General features: G+C 30.6%; 1 protein-coding gene across 1 annotated transcript; it reads left to right on the forward strand.

The window, feature by feature from the left end:
- The first annotated feature begins 1497 nt into the window (after positions 1 to 1497).
- Positions 1498 to 20153, forward strand: LOC107454440 (uncharacterized). Its single transcript, XM_087156828.1, has 2 exons — positions 1498 to 1766; positions 14311 to 20153. Exon 2 carries the CDS (start codon positions 14538 to 14540, stop codon positions 20034 to 20036), a length of 5499 nt encoding a protein of 1832 aa, XP_087012954.1. The 5' UTR covers positions 1498 to 1766; positions 14311 to 14537; the 3' UTR covers positions 20037 to 20153.
- The last annotated feature ends 4453 nt before the right edge of the window (positions 20154 to 24606 follow it).

Below are 24606 nucleotides of genomic sequence, written 5' to 3' on the forward strand. Positions count from 1 at the left end.
TGTTAATTAATATTTTTTATTCATTTTGCAAAATAATTGCATTTCATAAGCATTTCTTTCTTTTTTTTTTATTTTTTAAAAAGCTTACCGAGTTTTAGAAAAAAGTAACAATTTCATTCGACATTTCCGTTACAAATACTTATACTTTTTCCCTAAAAAAGTAACGAAAGTACAAGTAAAAGTACTAAATTTAAAAAGTAACGATGTACAAGTAAAAGTACGTACTTTTTACTTGTACTGTCGGTACAAGTAACGAAAGTAAAAGTACTGCCATATATGATAATAACCGCTTCGTTTAGTCTAAGTGAGAAATAAATAGGGGGAGATTTTTGTATCGCGATTTGTGGCAGAATCATCGCCTAGTCTTGACAACTTCCATGCCTGCGAAAAAGTAAAAAAAAGAAAAGAAAAAAAGCATCGCAGAAAAGGACCAACTCGAAGGGTAACTCGTAGCGACCTCCGAGCAAACATCTAAATGTTTTTTTTTTTTTGTTGAAATTTTTCCAGTTTAAAATCAGTTTAGTGCCTTGTCGATTGTAGTTGGCGTAGCAGATCACGGTACTGAAATATCCTCAATAAAAACGCGAAAGAATGACATTAACTGAATTCATAGGTTATTATTAATAATAACCTGTTAATGCAATAATTCATTTAAATTATTCACTTCAACCGGTTTATTTGGTTATTATTAACATTGACCGGTTACGCGGGGCCCTAGGCCATTCAAACTTTTTTGGGGCTCTTAGATTAAATTTTTTTCTAGTATATTTTTTTTTTATTCAAATATAAAAGTATTTATATATCTGTTCATTTAAGAAAGCATATTTAAAATTAAAATAAATACTAATGAATAAAATTTTAGTTTATTTTATTAAATTAGAACTGAAAAATAATCGTAACATTTTGAAAAAAATTGAAAAATCATTGTTTTTCGTAATTTATTGCAAAAAAATCCATTCTAAGGGGGCCGGTAATTATTGGGGGCCCCAGGCCATGGCCCAGTATTATAAACGACTGCTCACAAAGACTGTAACATACACGCTTTCATAAATAACTTTTATATAAATCTCAAAAATACACCCGATAGCTTTTTTTTTTAAAAATATTATAGTTTAACTAATTAAAATTTTGAATTAAGAGTATTCTTTTTTAAAAAGAATTACGAAAAACTAATTTTTTTCTCTCAAATTTTAAGGGACAGAGACTTACAAAATTCTTAAAAACCCGAGATTGCAGTGCAAGCGACATCTCCCTCCTTAATCCAGAAATGAGTCGTTCAACTTCCAACATTCTCGAAAGCAAAATTATACGACTATTTTATAGTTTTAAATGCTAAAATATTTTCCCGCTACAGCAATTATTTTTTTTGTAAACATTTTTTCTCAATGTAGCTGTAAAGAATTTTTCGCGGAAGATTTATCATGTATGCGATATCAAATTACAAATAAGGGGAGTAGATACCTGGAATGAGATTATAAAAAATGTTATCTAAGACGGTTATTTTCCCTTTTATTCGTGAAATGCAGTGAAAATTTGAAGCTGTAAACTCTAATGCAACCGCGACTTTCAATGGGAGAATAATTTTTTAAGTATAATTGCTGATTATATTAAAATTCTCTTAGAAGATTTATTTTTTTAATGTATTTATAACTATTTCGTCAAGTAATTTTTTAAAATTTATTTCTTCTTCAGAGTTATATCTTTATTTTATTAACAATTATTTGCATATAAGAAACCAATGCATGGAATTTGTTACTTCAGTTAAGGTAAGTTAATAATTTATTTCAGTTATTAGCATTTAAGAATAAATGTTTTTATTATGCTTTTTATTTATCTTTTTCTCCCCTCATTTCAATTACAGTGAGATAATAACGGTGACAGTCGGATTTTGATAACATGATCTTTTTCATTCAGTACCTCAAAAATTTGAAAGTATTTATATTTTTTACAATTAAAAATAAAATTGAAACAACTCAATTTTAATTTATATGAATGTTATCAAAGACTTCCAGAGATTCTAATGAAATAAATAATAATTAATAACGTCACGGCGAGATTTTACGAGAGTAGAGGTTATTGTTTACCAGGTACAAGGAGTTGAAAAATTTACGGTTTCGTTCCAAGGTAATAAGCTAAGCTCTGGCTCCGGCAAATTTAATATAATTTATGCGCGATTTCAAGCATCAGTTTTTAATTTGAAATTATTTATTATAAAAAAATATAATCATCAACTTACACAGGAGATAAAAAATTTATTTAATTCACAGTTGAGTCATTTGCTCTCTCTTTAGATAAAAACATCCTTCCTGTTTTATCTTAAATCATTGTAAATGTATTTTTATGCTAAAAATAGTTATTCTACTCCAACTTGGTTAACGGGCAATACAGTAAAAATGCTGTAGGTCCCTTAAAAGTCTGTAGGATGCTTTGTAAATACTGGATGCTATGGGGCATGGGAAAATTCAGAACTCCGTCACCAACTCCATGAAAAATACACTTCGGGCTTAAGCTGTAATTCCCTCGCTGGTAACAGATTTGGGCAGACAAATCATCGATGTGATTCGAATCACCATGGTGAACTGATTCCTTTGATTCGAATCACTTAGGTGATTCGTTCTGCCCAAACCTGTTACCAGCGGGGAGCTGTAGCTAAAGCCCGGAGCTTATTTTTCGAATCAATAGAATCGTTGTTGTTGTTCCTTATCCTCTCTGTCAGATAAGATCCACGAGTTCGTTGACTGAAAGGAAGTGGAAGACTAGGAGATGATTGCTAAAGAGATCCTCCTTAGAGAGTCCCAAGCAATCCAAGAGGATAGAATCAGTTCACCTTGGTGATTCGAATCACTATCAATGATATGAATCATTTACTGATTCGAATCTCTTATTGACTTGAATCACTGATGTGAATCATTTACTGATTCGAATAACTTATTGACACAAATCAATGAGTTACACAATGAAGTTGATAGAAAAAAGATAATAAAATGATTAATAATAAAAATGACTTCAAAATATTTTTTAACATTTTATCGGCAATATTTGGTCTCAATATCAGTGTATTGTCTATTATAAAAAAGAATAAATATTATAATTATTCCTAGCATTTTGTTGAAGGATTGATTTAAAAGTATTCTTTTCATTTTAAAACACAAAAAAATTAAGATTAGCTTGAAGATTACAAAAATTAAGATTAGACCATGCTCGTTACGTTTATTAATCTCAGTAATTGCTTTTTTTTTGTCGAATCCGGCTTGCTTTTTTAATGCAAACATATTTTTGTCTAACTTTTTATAAATAGTAGTAAATTTTTTAAAATTAAGTTCTAAAAATATTAAGCATATAATTCTGTGAAATCTTTGAATCATATACAGTTTGATGGAGCGTTAGAAAAACCTTACTAATTTTGTACCTATATACCTAAGTACATTATTTTCCTATTGCCGCAATTAGTTAAGCATCCCTAGCGTCAATAATATCTTTGAAAGAACCGTTGTGGCTCAGGGAATAGAGATCTCGCCTCCCAATGCGGTGATTCGGGTTCGAATACCAGAGATGGCTGGTCGGTATGAATTCCGCACCCGGCTCACACCGGCCGCAGTGCTGACGTGAATTATCCTCAGTGGTAGACGGATCATGGGTTACAGTCCCCTTGCCGTTAGGCTAACCGTAAGAGGTTTTTGTGGTTTTCCTCGCTATGTTATTTCCATCAAAAAGTCCTTCACGAAGGCTAGTTTGCCCCAATGGTTGAAACCAAATCAGTTTATTGTACATGATGTAATTACAAATTTGTACAGAAAGTAAGAGCTGTCAGTGCGCAACGCTGATCATACTGCCACAATTATGCCGCTGGTCATGAAATTGTGGAGTCTTAACCTATATCAAATGAGTCGGATCACAATTCAAATCAAGTGATTCAGATCAGGGACTTAAATCATGTGATTCTTATAAGTGACTCAAAAGAATTTATTTCGATCACCGAATCAAATCATGCGATTTGGATCACTATTTTGCAAGATTCCGAATAGGTATGATCGGCTCCGATTTGAACAATCAAGTAATTCAGATCACTGATTAGAATCATGAGACTTGAACAATGATTTGAAGGAAATTATTTAAATCACTGATCCGAATCATGTATTTTGAATTATTCGAATCGAATGATTCAAATCATACGATTCGAAAGAATTCATTCGGATCAGTGATTCGAATCTAGCGATTTGTATCTCTTATTCGAATAAAAAAATTCAGATCATGGATTCAAATCATAAAATTCGGAACAATGAAATGATTGAAATCACTCATTCAAACCAGATGATTCGAATTAGTGATTCAGATCACTAATTTGAATCACATGATGCGAAACAATGATTCAAATGAAGTGATTCGAATCACTGATTCAAATCATGTGATTCGGATCAATGAATCAAATCAAATTATTTAAGTGATGTGATTTCGATCATTGATTCGTATGAATTGATTCAGATAATAGATTCAAATCATAGGTTGAGGATCAATGATTCGAATGAATCGATTAAAATCATTGTTTCGAATCATGTGATTCGAACGAAGTGGTTTAGATCACTGATTTGAATCTTATGCTGCGGATCAATGATTCGAACAAAATAATTCAAATCCCTATTCGAATCAAAAGAATCAGATAAGTGATTCGATTTAAGTGATTTGGATCAATGACTATAATGAAACGATTTAGATTCGTTATTTTTATCAAGTGATTCTGATCAGAGATTCGAATCAATAGATTTGGATTAGTGGTTCGAATCAAATGATTCATATCATATTTCGAATCGAGTAATTTGGATCACTGATTCGAATAACATGACTTTAACAGCTTAATTGCGAATCACATGATTCGAATCAAGTGCATCAAATAAAAGCATCATTGATTTAAACTCGATTTAAAAATCTCTACTGATAGCACTCGATTTAATAATTTCGAGAAAATTTACTTACCTTCTCTTTTTTTAACTAAATGACGAAAAAAAAATTATTTTTCTTTCTTATTAATGAAATCTTTCAAAAAATAAAAAGATATATATTTTTTTCGTATAATTACATTGTTTATGTTGCTAAATGCTTTAATTATAACTATGGTAAATTTTAAGAAAAAGAAATGTATTATGAGTTTTTTTAAAATTTTTTTTAAGTCTGAATTCATTGAATATTTAGATTTTTATATAACATATTCATATAGCATCACGCAGTGAAACAAAACTAACTGAAATTTTAGAAACATTACTTCACTATAATTGAGATCTATTCTGATAAAATCAGAGTCAGCTGTAAGTTGGTGATTCGAATCACCCAATCAACTCACTGATTCCATTCGAATCAGTGCCCAATATCGCAAGGTTAAAATCTTTGAATAGACTAAATAGTTGCAATATAATTGTAGAGAGTTAATAGCAGTAAAAAAAAATAGTGTTTTCTAAAAATCATAGCTAACAAATGCACTCACTTTTCAGAATAAGCATACCGCAAAATGTTTTATAATAATTATTTTTATTCAGAGATAAAAAAATAATTAAAAATTTCAATATCATCTCTCAGGTCTAATGAAAAAAAATATATATACATATAAATACGAATTTAGCAATGTAATATTTCTATTAAGGGGTCACATTCCCTTGCAAATTTTTTTAAAAATAAAGGTATAATCATTCTTTTGTGGATGCTTTACATGCTCATTTAACTTATAATCAATAATTTATCTTCAAAAAATAGTTAATCTGTTAAATTTTTTTAAAATTGTAACAAATATTGAAAAAAATCAAAATTTTTAAATTCCTAAAGCTTTTTTATTTTAACATATTTTCAAAATTTCTTTTTATTTGTGCTTGCACTATTCACCTTAACAATTTTGTGCATCCATTTGTTGATATATCAATTACAACATTTTTAATAGATTATTTTGTAAAAAAGTAGGAAAAAAAAGTTAAAAAATTCCTGTTAGATATATATATATATATATATAACATGCTGTAAAAATTGTAATACCTCATAAAATGCTTATTCCATACAGTTTAAATAAGTGTATCATACTCAAGATAGAAAAGTTTACTTCCAAGTTTTAACTGAAAAAGAAAAAATTCCTTAGGGAATTAATTAAGATTGAAACACAAAATTATCATCGATGAGAAAAAGCACTTTTAAGTCAATCTGCTGATAAAGTTTCTGTTTTAAGGGCAATCTAAAATCATTCATAACTTTTTTAAAAATGTGGATGAAGAGATAATTTTTTTTCAATGCATTTGAAATAGTTTGAAGTTTTATTAAAGGCAATAAAAAAATATCGATATTTTGGTCATTTTTTGGGTACTGTGACCCCTTAAATCTTATAGTGCAATTTATCGGAAATTGTAAGATGATCTTTGCAAAATGTTTTACAAAACTAGAAACCAATATTGAGCTTTTCATAATGTAATGAATTCATCATATTTTTCTTTTTTTTCTTTCTTTCCCAGTTTAAAAAAAAATTTTTTTACTTAGCGGAAAGGTATTCATAGTTCAGTTGTGTACAGGGCGCAAAAACAAAACGGATCACCTTGCATAACTTTTGATCTAATGAACGGATCTTCACGTTTTAGGACTCAATCTTAATTGTTTGAGGGGCTGACCTCAAATATGCTATTTAATTACTACAGGCGATGTATTAAGTTACGAAATCAGACACAAAAACGTACTTTCTTTAAATAAACACATATTTTTTTTCGATGGATTCGGATTTCTGACTCCTAAATATAAGGGGAGCCGCGATAGCTCAGGGGATAGAGCGTTCGCCTTCCAATGAGGTGAACCGGGGTTCGATCCCGGCGATGGCTGATCGATACGAATTCCGCATCCGGCCTGCACCGACCACAGTGCTAACGTGAAATATTCTCTGTGGTAGACCGATCATGGGATAGAGTCCCCTTGCCATCAGGCTAACTGTGGGAGGTTCTCGTGGTTTTCCTCTCCATGTAACGCAAATGCTGGATAGTTCCATCATAAAGTCCTACCCGAAGGCAAATTTCTCCCATTACTCGATCCAGGAGTTCCCTTGTCTTCTGGATAGGGTTCAAAATTACAAGGCTACGGAGTTGAACATTAGTAGTCGTAAGCCCAAAAATTGGGCCGGCTGTTCAACGACGGTTATAAAATAAAATAAAAAATATAGGGGTTAGCCGCAATATGGGAAATATGGTCCCAATAGTTTGGTCAGGAGAGTGCTTCAAAGTTTGGACCCCTTAATGTTAATTTTATTTTTAGCGTATTTCGCAATGTTTTGAGAACTTTTTGAGCGAATTGAATTTTTTTTCCTTTCAATTATAAAATTCGTCTATTTATAAATAATTCCATGCAAAAAATAACTTTTACCAAATATTTATTATTTTTTAGTATTATACTTAAGAATGGTCGAAAAAATTTTGAATTGTGAGGTATAAAATTTTTTGCATCATTTTAAAGGTGACAACTTTACATACCAAAATATAAAATTTTAGTGAAATCGATCGGATAGTTTCTGAGAAATCAAATTTCGAAAAAGTCATATATCTAAAATTTGATTTCTCAAGAACTATTCGACCGATTTTATTCAAATTTTGTATTTTGATATGTAAAATTGCATTCTTTAAAATAATGTAAAAAATTCTATATCTTAAAATTTTCGACCATTCTTATTTAAAATAAAAAAAATAAGACATATTTACTTAAAGTTAGCTTTTGAACGGATCTTTAGATAAACGAATTTTATAATTAAGAGTTAAAAATTTTTAATTCGCTCAAAAAATTCTCCAGATATAGCAAAATATGCAAAAAGCAAAATTAACATAAATGGGTCCAAACTTTGCAGCTCTCTCCTGTTCAAGCTCTTGGGAACATATTTCCCAGATTACTGTTACCCCTTTAAATTTTTGGGATCAGATGCCCGAATTCATCTGAAAAAAAGGTATGTTTATTCAGAGGAAATACGTTTTTGTGTCTGATTTCTAATTTGAAATATCGTCTGCACTAATTAATTAGCATTTTCGAGGTAACCTCCTTAACTAAGATTAAGTCCCAGAACGTGAAGATCCGATCATTAGATCAATAGTTATTCAGGGTGGTCGTTTTTTAGGCGTACTGTACAATATATCATTTCTAGAAAGTCACAGATGCATTGTTTTTTTTTTTTTATGAAGGATTATATTTTCTTGAAAAAGCCAAATCACTCGATCTTACTCCACCGTAGTGAGGTAAGATCGGTTGCGTATGTAAACTATATTGGAATTTTGGAAATAATAAAGTTTCATGTAGGAATTGAAATACATTTTTATTTTGTGCGAGAGTTCGAGAATATTATGTACAGAATTCGCATGAAGAGTAGCTAGCCTCTTCCTCCGTTACACTGCAGCTTTAATCCGCCGAGCAAAAATATTAATCTACCATATTGGACCTACAAAAGATTTACTGCAATGGATCGACCACCACATTTTCAAAATGGATCTACTTTTCTCCGATTTTTAGTTGGAAAATGCATCATTATTCATTACTATATAAATAATCAACGTTCGATGCGTTCAACACGGAAAAGAAACATCAATTAAAAAGATTTTTTAGAACAGCAAAACAGACTTCTTTTCTTTGTTAGCACATTCTTTTTTCACATTCTATTTTTGTTTTGTTTTCCCGATATTATAAACTGCCTTAATTTGGTATAACGTTTTACTCGAACTGAACTGAAAGTTAACTTTGTGTTAACTCGAGAGCAAATTTTATAGAAATAAAGCAGAACTATTCTATTACTTGGCTAAATATTTATAGTTTGTTAAGGATGTAAACTTATAATAAGTTGGTCTAAAATGATTTTTTTATAACTATCACGACCAATAAATAAAGATAGTTTTGATTAAAAAAAGATTAGAGAGTTGACACTGTAAAGAAAACTTATAAACTCTAACGCCATGAATTAAACCACAACACGCCAGCTTCCTCTTCTTAACTAAAACATTGTAGAATCAATTACTAAAAGCAGAACAAAATTCATTAAAATCGAAATTTTACCCCTTACCCGGTCTTTCTCCACTCTCCTCCACACTTTAGCTCATTATACATATACATAGTAAGGATTTCATAACTATTTCATAACTATAAAGACCAATAAATAAAAAAAATTGAAAACAAAAAACCAAGAATTAGAAAGTTGACACTATAAACTTATATACTCAAACGCCATGAATTAAACCACAACACGATTACATGGCAGCTTCCTCTTCATAACTAAAACATTGTTGAATCTATCCACTAAAAGAACTAATTTTATTAAAATCGAATTATCCGATTTCATCCCCTACCCGGTATTTTCTCACTCTTTCCCACCATTTAGCTCATTATACAAATACCCCTAAGTAAGGATTTTATAACTACATTGATTAGGGAAAATTTCTGATTTCGTACGCAGTACTTTGCACTTCAGCCATATTCCGTACACGGCAGTCTTCCTACTGAGTAGTACCGCGTGACCACACAGTATCATGCACAGTCCCCGCTCACAACGACCACAGTGCTGACGTGAAATATCCTCAGTGACAGATGGATCATGGGTTAGAGTTCCCTTGGCGTCAGGCTAGCCTAGGGATATTTTCGTGGTTCTCCTCTTCCTGTAACGCAAATGTGGGTTAGTTTTATGAAAAAGTCAATTTCTCCCTGTACTTGATCTAAAAGTTTCCATGTCTTCTGGATTTGGTTCAAAATTACGAGGCTACGGAGTTAGTTGTCTGTTCAACGGCGGTTATAAAATAAAATAAAAATCATGCTCAGTGGATACACTTCCCCCCATTCTTTCGGCAATAGTCTTTCGCCAACTTTTGTGCGAAGCTCAAACTTTGAATAAACATCATTTTTAGTTGTATAACAAGCCTACGATATTTAGTTTATCCAGCACAACTGCTCCTTGTTGTTGGGATTCCCCCCCCCCCATTAGTGTATATACTTACGGTGTTCATACAAGATTTCAGTTTAGATTATCTATATATATATATATATATATATATATATATATATATATATATATATATATATATATATATATATATATATATATATATATATTTCTCTTACACGGCGACAAAAAAAGTCTTATTACAACTCCCCGAATGGCAACGCTAGAAAATCGACCAATGATTACCGCTAAAAATGTCACATGCCAAATCTAGCTGAGGTGGCCCAACATATAGCGCTTTTAAAAACGGAAACTGAAATTACCAGAGAGCATTCTCACCAAATGTGATCTCTTCCGAAATTCAACCTATCAGCTGCGGCTATCTCATACTATTAAGCTATGCAGAAGTGAGAAGTCTTTATCGATAGATCTCTATTTTAGTATTTTGTCGAAAGTGCTTTTTTTCACGAATTTATATATTACGAATTTATTTGATGATTTTTGATTTATATCACGAATTATACTATAGCACATTTCTAATAGAAAAAATAGAAATTATAGAAATTTTTTTTTCTAATAGAAATTTTTTTTTTTGTGCTCTTTAACGTTGTCTACCTTAGTTTACATTTCTAATAGGTTTAACGAATTACATGTAATTTATTTGAATTTAAATTTATTTTAATGACTTTTAGTATTTACTGAAAGATATAATTTTTTTTAAAAAAAAAAAGTTGTTATATGCATTTGAATGATTGTTTTGAATTCGTAGAATTTTGTGCATTTGCAACGTACCTAAGTTAGTAGAGAGTGAAGCGTGCTTGGTTTGCGAAGCAAACCATATAAGATTGCATAGCAATTTTCGGGGGTTGGCGAGCGTCAGCGAGCAGGGAGCGCAGCCCACAAGTTTACATTATTACGTATATTTATGTAAATTTACATAACTACGAATATTTGTTTAAATTTTACTTAACTATGAATATTTTTACAAGGTTAACTACGGATGCTTATAGAATGTTTACACATCTATAGATATTTATAAAAAAGTTACATAATTTTTTATCCTAGCAGAACTTTCATTATGAACTATCAAAAATATTTAAATGAAAACATTAAATGCTATTTTAACGTGCAGAATCTTTATTAAAGTGTATCATCTATTCAGAAAATTATTAGTAAGTCATAAAGTTTAGGTTGAAAAAAGTAGGTCATGTTTAAAGAAAGTTTTAGATTAAAAATAGTAGATAATCATAGTTTCTATGTATTGATTTTGTTTTCATGATGTTTAACAATCAGAAGTAGTTTGTAAGAGTTTTAAATTTTGTCAACTTTATAAATCCATAAAATATTCTTGAATGAATGAAAGTTTAATCAAATTTAAAAAAAAAAAACTTCATGAATAAATCTTATTATATTATGGAAATGAGATATTTTTATTTAAAAACAATCGATACAAAAATGAATAAAATACGACAACAGAACAAACAGAATTCAGATAAATCGTTAAAATATCTATAGTTTATCTAGCAATAGACAATTCTTGAACTGATAACTCTTTTTTTTAAACTTCCGTAATCTTTTTGCCATTCTGCTTACAGTTCACGTGATGTAACGTCAGTCTCATAGAATAGTACTCAATTTTAAAATTAAAAAATGAAGAGGATGTATCAAATATTTAATAGAATTAACACAATATAGTTTCATTGACACATACATTGTAAGATTAATACAATGACGTAATCTAGGGAGCGGTCTGCGGCAGGAGACAGTTCGTAGGAACAGCGAAATTGCTAATAACAATTTCAGTGTTTTTTTTAATGCTAAATGTTTTTTAATGAGGTACAAATTCGTATGTATATTCCCCTTTTTTGATATTACTTTTTGTTCATCTATTTATTTCAGGAAGTAGCAAAATTGCAAATAACTATACGATTTCTACAATATTTGCCACTAATTTTTTTTAATAATTTAGTACAAAATAAATGGTGCCTTCGATTCATTTCTACAGTACAAGCCCGATTAGAATTTTCACTCGCCACTTCTTTCTCGAAAGCTTCAAACAATTTTCAAAATGTTAACAGTGATATCAAAACAATGAAAGAATGAAGAGAATGAAAAACTGCAACATATTTCATTTGCCAAAACACAAACACTGTAGTTATAAAAACTTCAATGGTCCCAATGTTATTCACATATCATTAAAATTCAAAGAACATCAGAGAATTAAGATATCAAAAATGATGCCATACTTTTAACACTAACATAATCGTATAATTCTTTCTTTCGACACAAATATATGTCAATCGTTGGCTTAGCATCAAACTCTGTTAGTCATTTCTAATCAAATCACCAAGTGTCTCAGTCTAAAAAGAGTTACGGTAAGCTGTGTTCAAAAAGCTGTGATCACTTTTTATCTTCATCCCAAATTCAAGAATATTTTCTTAGGCTAACCTGAAGCTTCCATGGAACAAACCCGCATTCGCGTCACATGGATAAGAAATCCATGAAAACCATCCACGGTTAGCCTGACGTCAAGGGAATTTAAAATCATGTCCTTCTATCACTGAGGATATTTTATGTCAGCACTGTGGTTGGTGCGAGCTGGGAACTGAATTTGCATCTACCAGCCATATACTGGGATTCGCACGTAGTTCTACACTAATTAGGAGGCAAAGGCTTTATCCCCTGAGAGCGACCACGGCTCCATCTTTAATCTTTTTAATTTTTATTTTATCTTATTACTGTCGATGAACAGCCGAACCCCAATTTTGACTTAATGGCTGCCAATATTCAACTACGTAGCCTTGTAATTTTGAACTCAATCCAGAAGACAAGGGTAAATATTAGAAAAAATCTGGCTTCCTGGAGAATTTGTAGATGGAACGCATATGCATATGTCTTTAAAAGAGAAGAAAACCACAAAAACTTTCCACGGTTAGTTTTATATTTGTCAACTGATAACTCACAATTTTAAGAAAACTAAGTGGGTAGTTTGATGATATGGCAGTTTGATTTGAAACTCAACATTTTAAAAGAAAAAACATACAAGACAGCCCTAAATATTCAGATGCTAAATATTATGGAGAATTGGCGAATGGAAATTTTACGTCTAAAATTGGGCTTACATAAAATATGATTGATGTCATTTTCCATGGATTTATAAGCGGACTACATTACGTCATTTTTTAGAAAGCACATCTCTTGTTTCTAAGAATGCCAGGGATAGTCTAGCTGGTGGAGCGCTGGATTCACTTTACTGAGAACGGGAGTTCAAATCCAACCGGTCGATGACTCCCCGTGTAATAAATGGTGACAGGCGCATGCTAAATCTATCGGTCACAAAGTCCTTCATGTTCCCATAACAAATTAGGTCTCTGGGGGTAATGAATTTGAGATTTGTCATTCTGTGGTTCAGGCAAATTACTATCTGTGGATGAATGGGTCAGTCCTATAAATGGGTGTGGTAGAAGTTGAATTCTCAGCCATTGATGGCGCTATTGGAAAACAAGAACAATCGCATCCCCAGTGCCTTAACGACCTATGACAACAACAACATAAGAATGCCATTGATAAAATATATATGGCTATTCTTAAGGCACTGACATACTCGCAAACTGCATATTGATACAATTATACAAAGCTCCATGAGTTTCGTTTTTCCCCTTTCACGACGTTTAAACAATTTTTAAAACAAAGTATATTTTCTTCTTTATAATTTAAAACATCCTTAATTAAGTATAAAATTATAGAGAAAAAAAATGATTTACTATCAAATAAATAATACAATTCTTTTTTTTATTATCAATTATTACAATGTCTTTACCTATTTTATACTGGCTAAGTACCTATTCTTCGTACGGAGTTAAAAAAATAAGATTTTTTTTAAAAAGTTTGCAATTGTACTCATTCAGCTTCATGTGGAATTTCGTATTCTTAGTCTACCGTTCACCTGAAATCCGGGTATACAGACACACGCACACTCTTTATTTTATTACATGGAACATTTATTACATATTTTATTACTTTTTTTATTATAATTCTTTCAAATTCACATAATTTAATAACTAATACATACTTTTTATTACATTAATTTCTAATTTTAAAGCACTTCAAATACCCCAAAAACTAATTTTAGTTTCGTCTGAAAAAATTATTTTTGCTAATTCATTTTTGTATTGCTTGAGTCACGTTGAGAGTCAGTTGCTATTTATACCAGTTGTAAACAGTAATTGTAACATTGATGGCAATTTTAATTACACCAAAATGTGTCTGAATTTAATGATCTGACTTTCATATTGAAATACCTTGTTATTTATTTTTTTACATGAATTTAAAATATCAAGTGACTAAAATATATGAAATATAACAATGAAAATATAAACGTATTTTTGTTTCAGGTCTATGTTCCTGAAATAAATAAAATCAGCAGTGAATTAAATGGATAGAAGACAAGAGTGCAACTTCTTTATGATTTAACATCTATGAAGATTAATAACAAAACATTTAGTGAGAACTACAAACAATTAAATAAAACCATTTTAAAAGCAGTTGGTTAATAAAAGACAAGGTAGAAAAAAATATCCAGTCGAACAGTTACTATTTTTCTGTTTCATCTCAAATAAAGATGGGGAAAAGAAAAAAGTATAGCGGAAGAAAAGAAAATCATTTGCAATATAAGACTGCGACGAAATCCATTAATGACTCCAGTAATAAAGCCTCAGAATCAGCTACAGGTGAGTCTAAAGCACCAAAAGAAGAGGAAGATTTCTCCCAGGAAAACTCTACACTAGAAAGTGCTCCTGATGAATGTTCGATATCAGGTTACAAAACTTTAGTAAAAGCAGCTGAAAAATCATATGACGTGATATCAAATTTGAAGAACGAAGTAACTAATATTTCTAACAAGGGTTACGGAACTGCTTTGTCTAACAGAGATGGTCTGGAAAATAGCTTATTTAAACCATTAACCTTGGAAGGAGAACTATTAGAGAAATCTGGAGACAAGAGAGACACGAATGAACAAAATACACTTGATAAGAGTTTTCCAACTTCTGTTAAAGCTGATGATGAAGCAGCGGAAAAAACAAGTGAGGTTGGAAAACAAATTACAGGATCTGAATTAAAACATGAAAATTCTTCTATATTCTCTGAACTTATGAACCAGTTCCAAAGACATGCTGTCAAGAAGGTGAGCAATGAACACGATAAGCCAGCTGAATCAAAATTATCCAGAATTGGACAGATCTCCTCTTATACGTCGACTACTCTTATAAACGAAACTCCAGATCTAAATACTGAAGTACATTCGATGCAAATACCTAGTACTAATTCCCTTTCAACTGAATCATGCAATAATTTAGATTTACCCAACACCAAAAATGATTATGAACTAAGTAGAGATATGAAGTTTGAGTCTGCTCATAACCAAGAAACCCCGATTAATCAGTCGCCATCGAATGTCGCTGTAAACAATTTAAACGTGCTGAATGGGGATGAGTGCGAAGGGAAGTTCGACAGAAACCACCAAAATTTGATGAATCAACCATCACCGAATGAGTCGGAAAATAATTTAAATGCAGATTCAAATGACCCGGAAGAAATCCAAGAAAACGAGTTAGAGAGCACGCAACGAAATTCGATGAATCAAACATCACCAAATGAGTCGAATAATAATTTAAACGGAATGCCAAATAAATTTATCCCACACCCTCAGAATTATGTAAAATATAAATCTTGTGGCGTTCAGACAAACGAAGTTTCCGAAAGCTATGATTCAGGAACGGTTTCTATTCGAGAAAAGAAATCGGATGATAATAGCAAGCAACGTAAATTTAAAAAAATATTTAGTGATGACAAAAAAGAATTCATCAAAAGAGAAAAGAAAAGTAATGGATTTGAATATTCTGGAAAAATTTGCTTGGATTTGATAGGTTCGTATTATCACTTTACTTTTGGACATTTCGGCAGAGAAAATATAATCGTTATTGACTCATTAAATTATGACAAATTTGTTGGGTGTGTAAAAATTGTCAACGGGGAAGAGTTGAAATTCAATGAACCATTCGAGTATAACAAAACAATAGTTCTTGAAAGAATCTTGATTACAAAAATTCTTGCTGATGACCTACTAGACAAACGAAATGCAACATACGACGATCTTCTTCGAACTTTAGAAAGCAGAAGTAAAAATATTTCGGATGATCCCAGTTGCACTGAAGATTTCCTGCAGTTTCTGTTGATAGGAAAACTTCAAAACCTATCGTTAGACAAACCAATATTTTTATTAAAAACAATGATTCAAAATGAGTTCATATCTAATGAAGTAAAGAAAGAAGCTGAACTTCTTTTGCAAGTAGAAAATCTTCTTTACTCCCGAAACCAGTTTTTTCCAAAATTTAGCCATACTTCGAATTCTAATACACGTGATTTGTTTGCAGCTGTTAGAAGTACTTGCCAGGAAGGTGTTAAAAATCACAAAAGAAATTTGTTGAATAAGTGTCCTAATAAAAGCTTCCATCTTGTATGTCTAATTGTAACTATAAATCGTTTACCTGGTCGAAATTTGTTATACATAAGCAATAGAGATATTGAGCTTTTTTCTAACATAATGGAGCTTACTGATGAAAAAGATCATTCTGGTAACGAGATATTCCCAATTAATTTCGTTGAATACTACTGGAACAATTATTTCAAAAAAATCCAAACGGAAAAAGCTAAATCCTTAAAACAATTAGGTCCAATGACTCACCCACTTTATTTATTTCTTTTGAAGACCTTACGAGAGGTAATCGCTGACATCTGCTCCAGGACACAATTAACCACAAGCGAATTATTATCGACTAGAAATGGTGAACTTGTTATGAAGGATTCTATTCCATGGTCATCCAAAAATCCGGTGGACAAATCTTTGGAAGAGCAATATCGTTTGATTTTCAGACTCATGAAACATTTTGAGCCAGGAATGTATTCATGTCAAAACAATTTCACCTACAAGTTCAAACTTCTAAATGAGAACGAAAATAAGTCTCTATGGAAATCGGTCAAGAAGTTAATTTTCGGCAATTTGTACGACTTTAAAAATATTCCCCAAGATCGTATTGTTTGGCTATATATTGTTGACTGTGCTGTCGCTCCTCTTTTAGGTGACAAATCCACAAGCCGCTTTAAACAAATATCCCTTTCTGTAGTTACTGGATTTGTGAAATTCATCCAAACGACTAAGCATGATCAATACGAAACATTCCGTGTTGCCACTCATAACATAATAAAATTCACTGCTCAGATATCCCCCTACTTCTCTGATATTAATTCTATTTTAACAGATGTCGACCATACTATTTTAAACAAGCAAATAGACATTATAAGCGGATTACTTTGTCCCAAAGACAACGAAGTCGCGTCAGGTAATTTTTCTGACTTAATGACGATATACAACGAATATTGGGAAAATAGAGAAACAATTGTTGGAAAACTTCCAATCCCTTGTAGCATTTTTAAACCTGACGTGGAAGTAGTGATGACGAAACTAATACAAATCGTTCGAAAAGCACTTCTAAAAGATTTCAGGCCACTGCTGACCATAAAGTTTTTAAGACTATACAACGAATTTTTAAAGCACCTGCGAGGAATTGACTTTACATGGTTTGTTTCTAAAAACATTTACTTTCCCGAACTAGAGGGAGTTGTAGAAAAGGTGTCCAAAAACGATGTTGTATCTTATAAAATTACCGAACCTGACGAATTCATTGAAAGGTTAAAGAAAAAGCGGAAAACGCATCCTAAACATTTTTCTATTGAAGTTGTTAACAAACTTCTGGATGTTGTGAGTATGTCCTTTGACAAGAATAACTGGGATGATGAAGATTGCGTGAGTGCAGCTGGGGATTTGTTTCTCGCAGTGGGACATTCATGCAGTCATTTCGAAGACCAAACAGATTATACCGATCTCGAGCATTTCTTGAGAGATTGTACTGTTCCATTTTGCTGTGTGATTGAAAAGAGTAGAACTTATTCTGAGTTTAAGCAGCGCTTAGAGAATGTCGAAAATTTTTACCTTTATTCCAGAAAACTAAACCAAATTGGAATCGAACAAGCTTTAGAACTTTGCACAGAGGGTGTAAAAGAAGCTGGAAATAATGGATTTCAAACAAAAATTGAGAAAAGTGTATTGGAAGATTGCTACAACCTTTATTCGAAAAAATTCGCATCATTAGAAAACTTGCAAGTGTCTGACATATTGGATGACATTGAAAATACAGTAGAACAATTACCATTAGATAAGTGGTCTATGGACTTCAAACGAAATATTCTACCAATTTTATTGGCTGATTTGGCTGCAGTTTGGTCTCTTCAGGAATCAACGGATGTGGCAGTTATAAAGAAGAGGATAGAACCACACTGCGTTCAAATTCTGTGCTTATTTAGACTTCTGGGTGTTGATCAAGATGCCAGTGGAGTTCCTAAACATTTTGCACAGGTGTTGACAGGTCAAGGAAAATCTCTTATTTTAGCTCTACTTTCTTCTGTTATTGCTCTGACAGGTAATAAGGCATTTGTAGTTTGTTATAGTGATTATCTTGCTAAGCGTGATGAAACAAGTTTCGACCTGTTCTTTAAGGCGTTTAATAGGTTTGATCTTAAAAACAAGATAAGTTACAACACATTTAGAGATATGGCTAATGAAATTTTAACACGCAAAGTTGGTGGGGTTAAGAAGGATTTAAGATCGATTGTTTCAGATCTTATATTAAACAAACTTACAAAACAAGTAATTGATGCAATCGAGATACCGAAAAACACTGTTCTTTTAATTGACGAGGCTGACGTCTTTTTCTCCGATAAGTACGGAGAGACATATGAGCCTGCTACACGTGTGGGTATTCCTGAATTATTGAAAATTCAACCAAAAATATGGAGTATAATAGAAAATGGCGTGTCTGAAAAAAATATGATTTTACGAAAAATTAAGGAATATATTAATGATATTATAAAAGATGAAGAATGTGATGACTTCAGAAATTTCTTGAAAACTACTTCTGATTTTTTTGAAAAGAATTTGATAGAAATGGTCGAAGATGCAATTGTAGTTTCTAAAACTAAAGAAGATGACACGTACAAAATCGATGAAATTACTGGTTTTCTCAACGTTAAAAGTCGTTCATTCGTTTACACATCAAGAACAATTAACGGCTATCAGAATACATTTCATTACTTCAAGTTAAAAAAAGAAAATTATAAAGATTCATTCTTTTCAAACTTCGGTTATTTGTTAATTAGTTTGGGTTCAATTTCTTACGCTAGCTTACCCGTCAGATATGAAAATATTCTTGGAGTGAGTGGAACGCTAATGACATTAAACAATTCTGAAAGAAATGCCATAAAAAATTATGGAATCCAAACCATGTCTGCTATGCCATCTTTCTTTGGAGAAAGTAAACTTGTATTTAAACCCACTGAAAATGCATTAATTTTTGACACAGAAGAAAGTTGGCTAGAAAATATCTTCGAAAGTGTTTCTAAAAGCATTCATGCTGATCGAGCACGAGCTGCTTTAATTTTCTTTGAAACTGATGGAAAAATAAAATTATTTGAACAGAAATACAGAAATAGAATTAACCGTCTTTATACATTAACCGGAAATGAAAAACCAGACATACTGGAATGGCGTATAAATGAGTCTGGCGTTGCGCAGACTGTAACTTTAACGACTAGAACCATGGGTCGTGGTGTAGACTACAAATCGAACGATCGCAACGTGGAAGATAATGGGGGTGTGCATGTAATTCAGACATTCTTTTCATTGGACGAAAAGGAAGAAACCCAAATCAAAGGCAGAACGGCTCGTAAAGACAACAAAGGCAGTTATGAATTGATTCTGTGTAGAGAAGATTTAGAGGCAATACAATGTTCGGAAAATGAAAGTGGTCGATCAATTAATACCTATGCAGAGCTTTGTAAAATTAGACGGAAAATTGCCAATAATAAAGGCTCTGAGGTCGAGAGTAATATTCGAAGATCTGAACAAGTACATAATATGACAATTGAATTTTTCGAATCCCTCGCTGAATATAGTACAGAAAAACGCCATCATTATTTTTCAAAGTTTCCATTCGTAATAGATTAATAAATAACTGTTAGTGTGGTTTTTGTTATGGTAGTCGTTTGACCACTTTTATATTCTTTACTTTTTGTTAAGTAATTTATATATAAAGATTAATTTAGGTATTTTCTGTGTGGTGTCAAAATAAGTAGAAAATAATTTTTTGAAACTTTTGTCTGGAATAAGCATTACTTTATCACAAATTAATTCTTTTTTTCATTCAGTAACAATTATAAAAAATAATTTTATTCATTTATTTAAATACTATGCTCATATTAAAAGTTATTATTTGTAAAATTGTTTACCAATTTCATGTTCCTTACTTTTTGAAAAATAATTTTGAACAATGTAAAACCTAATTCAATTCATTTACATTAATATTCCAGACATTTTCAGTGCTTTCATCTATAAAAGTGATTACTTGATTTTATTGTTACTTCACTAGTTTTGTGTTTCTTACTTTTTGTAAAATAAATGTAGTCAATATAAACAATTATTCTGTTCATTAACTTTAATGTTCCAAACACTTTCATTTGTAAAACTGTTTGTTTGATTTTATTGTTGTTCTAATTTTATGTTCCTTACTTTATGAAAAATAATTATAAACGATGTAAAATCTAATTCAATTCGTTTACATTAATTTTCCAGACGTTTTCAATGCCCTCTTTTATAAAATTCTTTATTTGATTTTATTGTTGCTTCTAGTTTTATGTTTCTAACTTTTTGTAAAATAAGTGTAGTCAATATAAACACTAATTCTATTCATTTAAATTAATGTTCCAAACATCTTCAAAGTTCCTATTTGTAAAACTGTTTGTTTGATTTTTATTATTGATGTTTCATTAGTTTTATGTTCCTTATTTTCTGTAAAATATTTGCAAAGAATATAAAAATAACTCTATTCATTTACTTTCATTTTCTAGACATTTTCAAAGTTTTTATTTGCAAAACTGTTTGTTTACTTAAATTGTTTTATTACTAATTTCATGTTTTTTTTTTTTTTTTTTTGAAAATTGATTCTTTTACTCTTATGTTCAGAACATTTTCAAAGCTTTTATATATAAAATTGATTGCTTGATTTTTATTGTTATATTTTCACTGGTTGTATCTTTTTTACTTTTTGTAAAATAATTGTAAACAATATTAAAAAACTATTCAATTTTTTTACTTTAATGTTCCGAAAATTTTCAAAATTTTCATTTATTAAACTGTTTGTTTTCTTTTTTATAGTTTCTGTTCTTCTAATTTTATATTATATTTAATGATTATATTTTCTATAGTAATCCTCTAATGAAGTTAATATCGCGTCAAATTAAGTACAAAATCATTTTTAGCAATAAAACAATCTAAAAAATATGTTCTGGATGTTTAATTTATTACTCACTTAATTTATTACTTTTTAATACAGAGGAATTTTTTTTTTGTAAAACTTTGCTCCACACTAATTGATTTTAATATTTGAATGAGAAATTTTATGCATATATTTTCAGTTAATTTATAAAATTTAAGTTTAAAATACTATTTTTCTCATGTCTTATCCGGAATTGCAAAATCTATTGAAATAAATTAAAGTGACCTGCAGATATTAAAACAATTAAAAATCTTATCTGTTGTTTAAGAGATTCTGTTAGCAAGTATTTATTTCACCATTTAAAAGATCTCCAAATTTTGACCTTAAAATGAGTCCTCAAGAATTTTGATTTACTTAGTGAAATAAAAGCAGGATATAATTGTGTTGTAGCTGGAGCAGCTAAATGTTGGAGTTAAGAAAATGAATTTAAGAAAATGAATTTGGATTCTTTTCTGTCATGTTAGCAAAGGCATTTTCCTAGATCGCATATAAAAACAAGGCACAGTTTAGTTCTTGTTCTGGAGCAGGCGTTGCTATGGCGGATTGATGCTGTTAAAAATTTAAAAACTATTTTCATTGAATGCTTCTTTTACATAAATTCATAACACATTGAGATTTTGGTCCTGAAAGATCACACGAAATATTTTTTGAGGTGAGTCTAGCAGCAATAGATGGTGGCAGTTCTTTAGCATGATTGTTATTATTAAGACTTGTTGTCTAACCCCATTCTTCCGCATGCTCTTACAACTTATGTATTTTATATAATCTTTTAATTGCAAATAACTAGGGGCCCCGACAGAATTATGCTAGTACAATTTAGCATATTTCGAAAGGTAATTTGTATATTATTAGTCTGTTTTAAGAGCTTTGATAAATATCTTTAATTTTTGCGTATTCAATGTTAAAGGATTTTACCGGTGGCATCAAAATTGAATTTCACCAGTTTAAGCAAAACTTAAGGTAAATTAAAAAGAAAAAGAATTCAAAACCGGAATAAGTAGAGTGATAAATTACTTATCTAAAATTACTGACTTCATAAGTTAATTGTTTTTTGCATGTTTGAAAAGAAATTTATAGAAGCTGCAAATTCACATTTGGATCTCTAATGTATAGGTAGATAGAAACTATAGATCTATATTATAGATAGATATTAGATAGAAGCTCTAAATTTGCTTTTTTTAAGTATTCAATGTTAAGAGATTTTATCAGCGTCGTCAAAATTGGTTTTCATCATCAGTTTAAGAAATATTTTAGGCAAATTTAAAAAAAAACTTAAATCAGGAATAAGTAGAGTAATAAGTTACCTATCTAAAATAACTAACTGCATAAGTTTATTGCTATGTACATGTTTGAAAAGAAATTTATAGAAGCTCTAATTCGTCGGTTGCTATTTCTCCTAATATGACGGTTTTGTTTTCCGATAAATTTTAAAAAGCATAGTATTTTTAATTCATATATATATTCCAAAATAAATTAAATAAAGAAAAAAACATAGATAAGAAGAAAATCTAAAACTTAACCTAAACTCCAAGATGGAAAGGAAAGTAACCTTTTTAAATAATATTTTGAAAAATGCATTATGATAAAATAATAAAATCAATTCTTTTTTAATTTTCTCTATTCTCCTGATAGCTACGATGATTAACGAAAAATTAATGTTTTTGCTACAAAAACGATGATTTACATATTTTTGTTCATTTCATCAATTTTGTATTATTGTATTTCCCTCTTCAACGGTCAAAAGGGCTACAAAGTAAATCAACCTCCGAGTGGAGCACCTTGGTAACGATGTATTTTTTGCATGGGAAAAAAAGGCACTCTTTCCTAAAAGCGTTGAGCATGACATTACTTAATTAAAAACTTCATTTGCTTCAGAAATGATACAAATTAGAAATAACAGTCGACATGTTTCAAGTACTCAAAAGCAGGAGCCCATTTTCAAGTCTTACCAGACGTGAATGATCTTTCAAATTGTACGAACAGTTTTCTCACGTTAAACTTGCCAAAACATTTGCAGCTAAACGAAATATTGTTTGGATAGAGTTATTGTTTTCATTAATTTTGTTCAACCCCTTTATCTTGGATAAGCAAGACTTGCATGCCTACATATTTTACATATATAAACATATTTTAACCATACTAAGTTTTGTAATAAGTGCTGACGGCCATTTTTGGTATTTATCCAATTAGTAGCTTAATAAATAAAATATTCACGTAATTTAAATTCAAAATTTCCACCACAAGGATTTTTTTTATAACTAAATGTGAGTTCGACATGTAAACGAAAATTACAACCTACTGCAATGTTAGCTCTAAATCGAGAAAATACTCTTTTTGCTTGTATCTTGCAGAAAAATATCTCTCCCATAAAGAGATAGATCAAAATATAGCCCTCATAAGTAGATGGATCAAAAGATATCCTTCATAAGTAGATGGAAATAAAATATAGCCCTCATAAGTAGATGGATCAAAAGATATCCTTCATAAGTAGATGGAAATAAAATATAGCCCTCATAAGTAGATGGATCAAAATATAGCTCTAGTAAGTAGATGGATCAGGCATGCCTAGATGCATAGATAAAAACTTAGTCCTCGCAAATAGTAGGATTAGGCGTGCCTAGATGCATAGATCTAATTATAGTCCTCATAAATAGATGGATCAAAATATAGCACTCGTAAGTAGAAGGATCAAGCATGCCTAGATGCATATATCAAAATATAGCCCTCATAAGTAATGGACAAATTATATCCCTCATAAGTAGATGGATCAAAATATATCCCTCATAAGTAGATGGATCAAAATATAGCCCACGTAAGTAGATAAAAATATAGTCCTCGTAAGTAGATGGATCAGGTATGCCTAGTATAGATGTAGTCGTAGTGTGAGCAATATTTAGGAAGTACAAATAAGGGTTCTATAGAAATAGATATGAAATGAGCCAGAAGAACGATTTATTTCACATGATAGATAAAATAAAAAATTGAAACTCTTTTATTCGATTTCATTTCTGTATGTTATCACTTTATCTCATTTATAATATCTTATCAGCTACTAAAGTTCATATCCGGTGTGTCATTTTGCGCTTTATTAAATTTACCAAATAAAATGATCATCATCTTAAAAAAATGTAAGTAACATTTAATGGATTAATTATTAATTTATTAAATGCATTATTACTTTAATTACGCATAAAGCGTTTGTGTGATGCTTAAATAGAGTATTATATCTTCTCGGTTGTCAAC

Source organism: Parasteatoda tepidariorum, chromosome 2 (genome assembly GCF_982258835.1).
Source record: "Parasteatoda tepidariorum strain Cologne lab strain chromosome 2, Ptep-v5.0, whole genome shotgun sequence".
Classification (NCBI taxonomy): domain Eukaryota; kingdom Metazoa; phylum Arthropoda; class Arachnida; order Araneae; family Theridiidae; genus Parasteatoda; species Parasteatoda tepidariorum.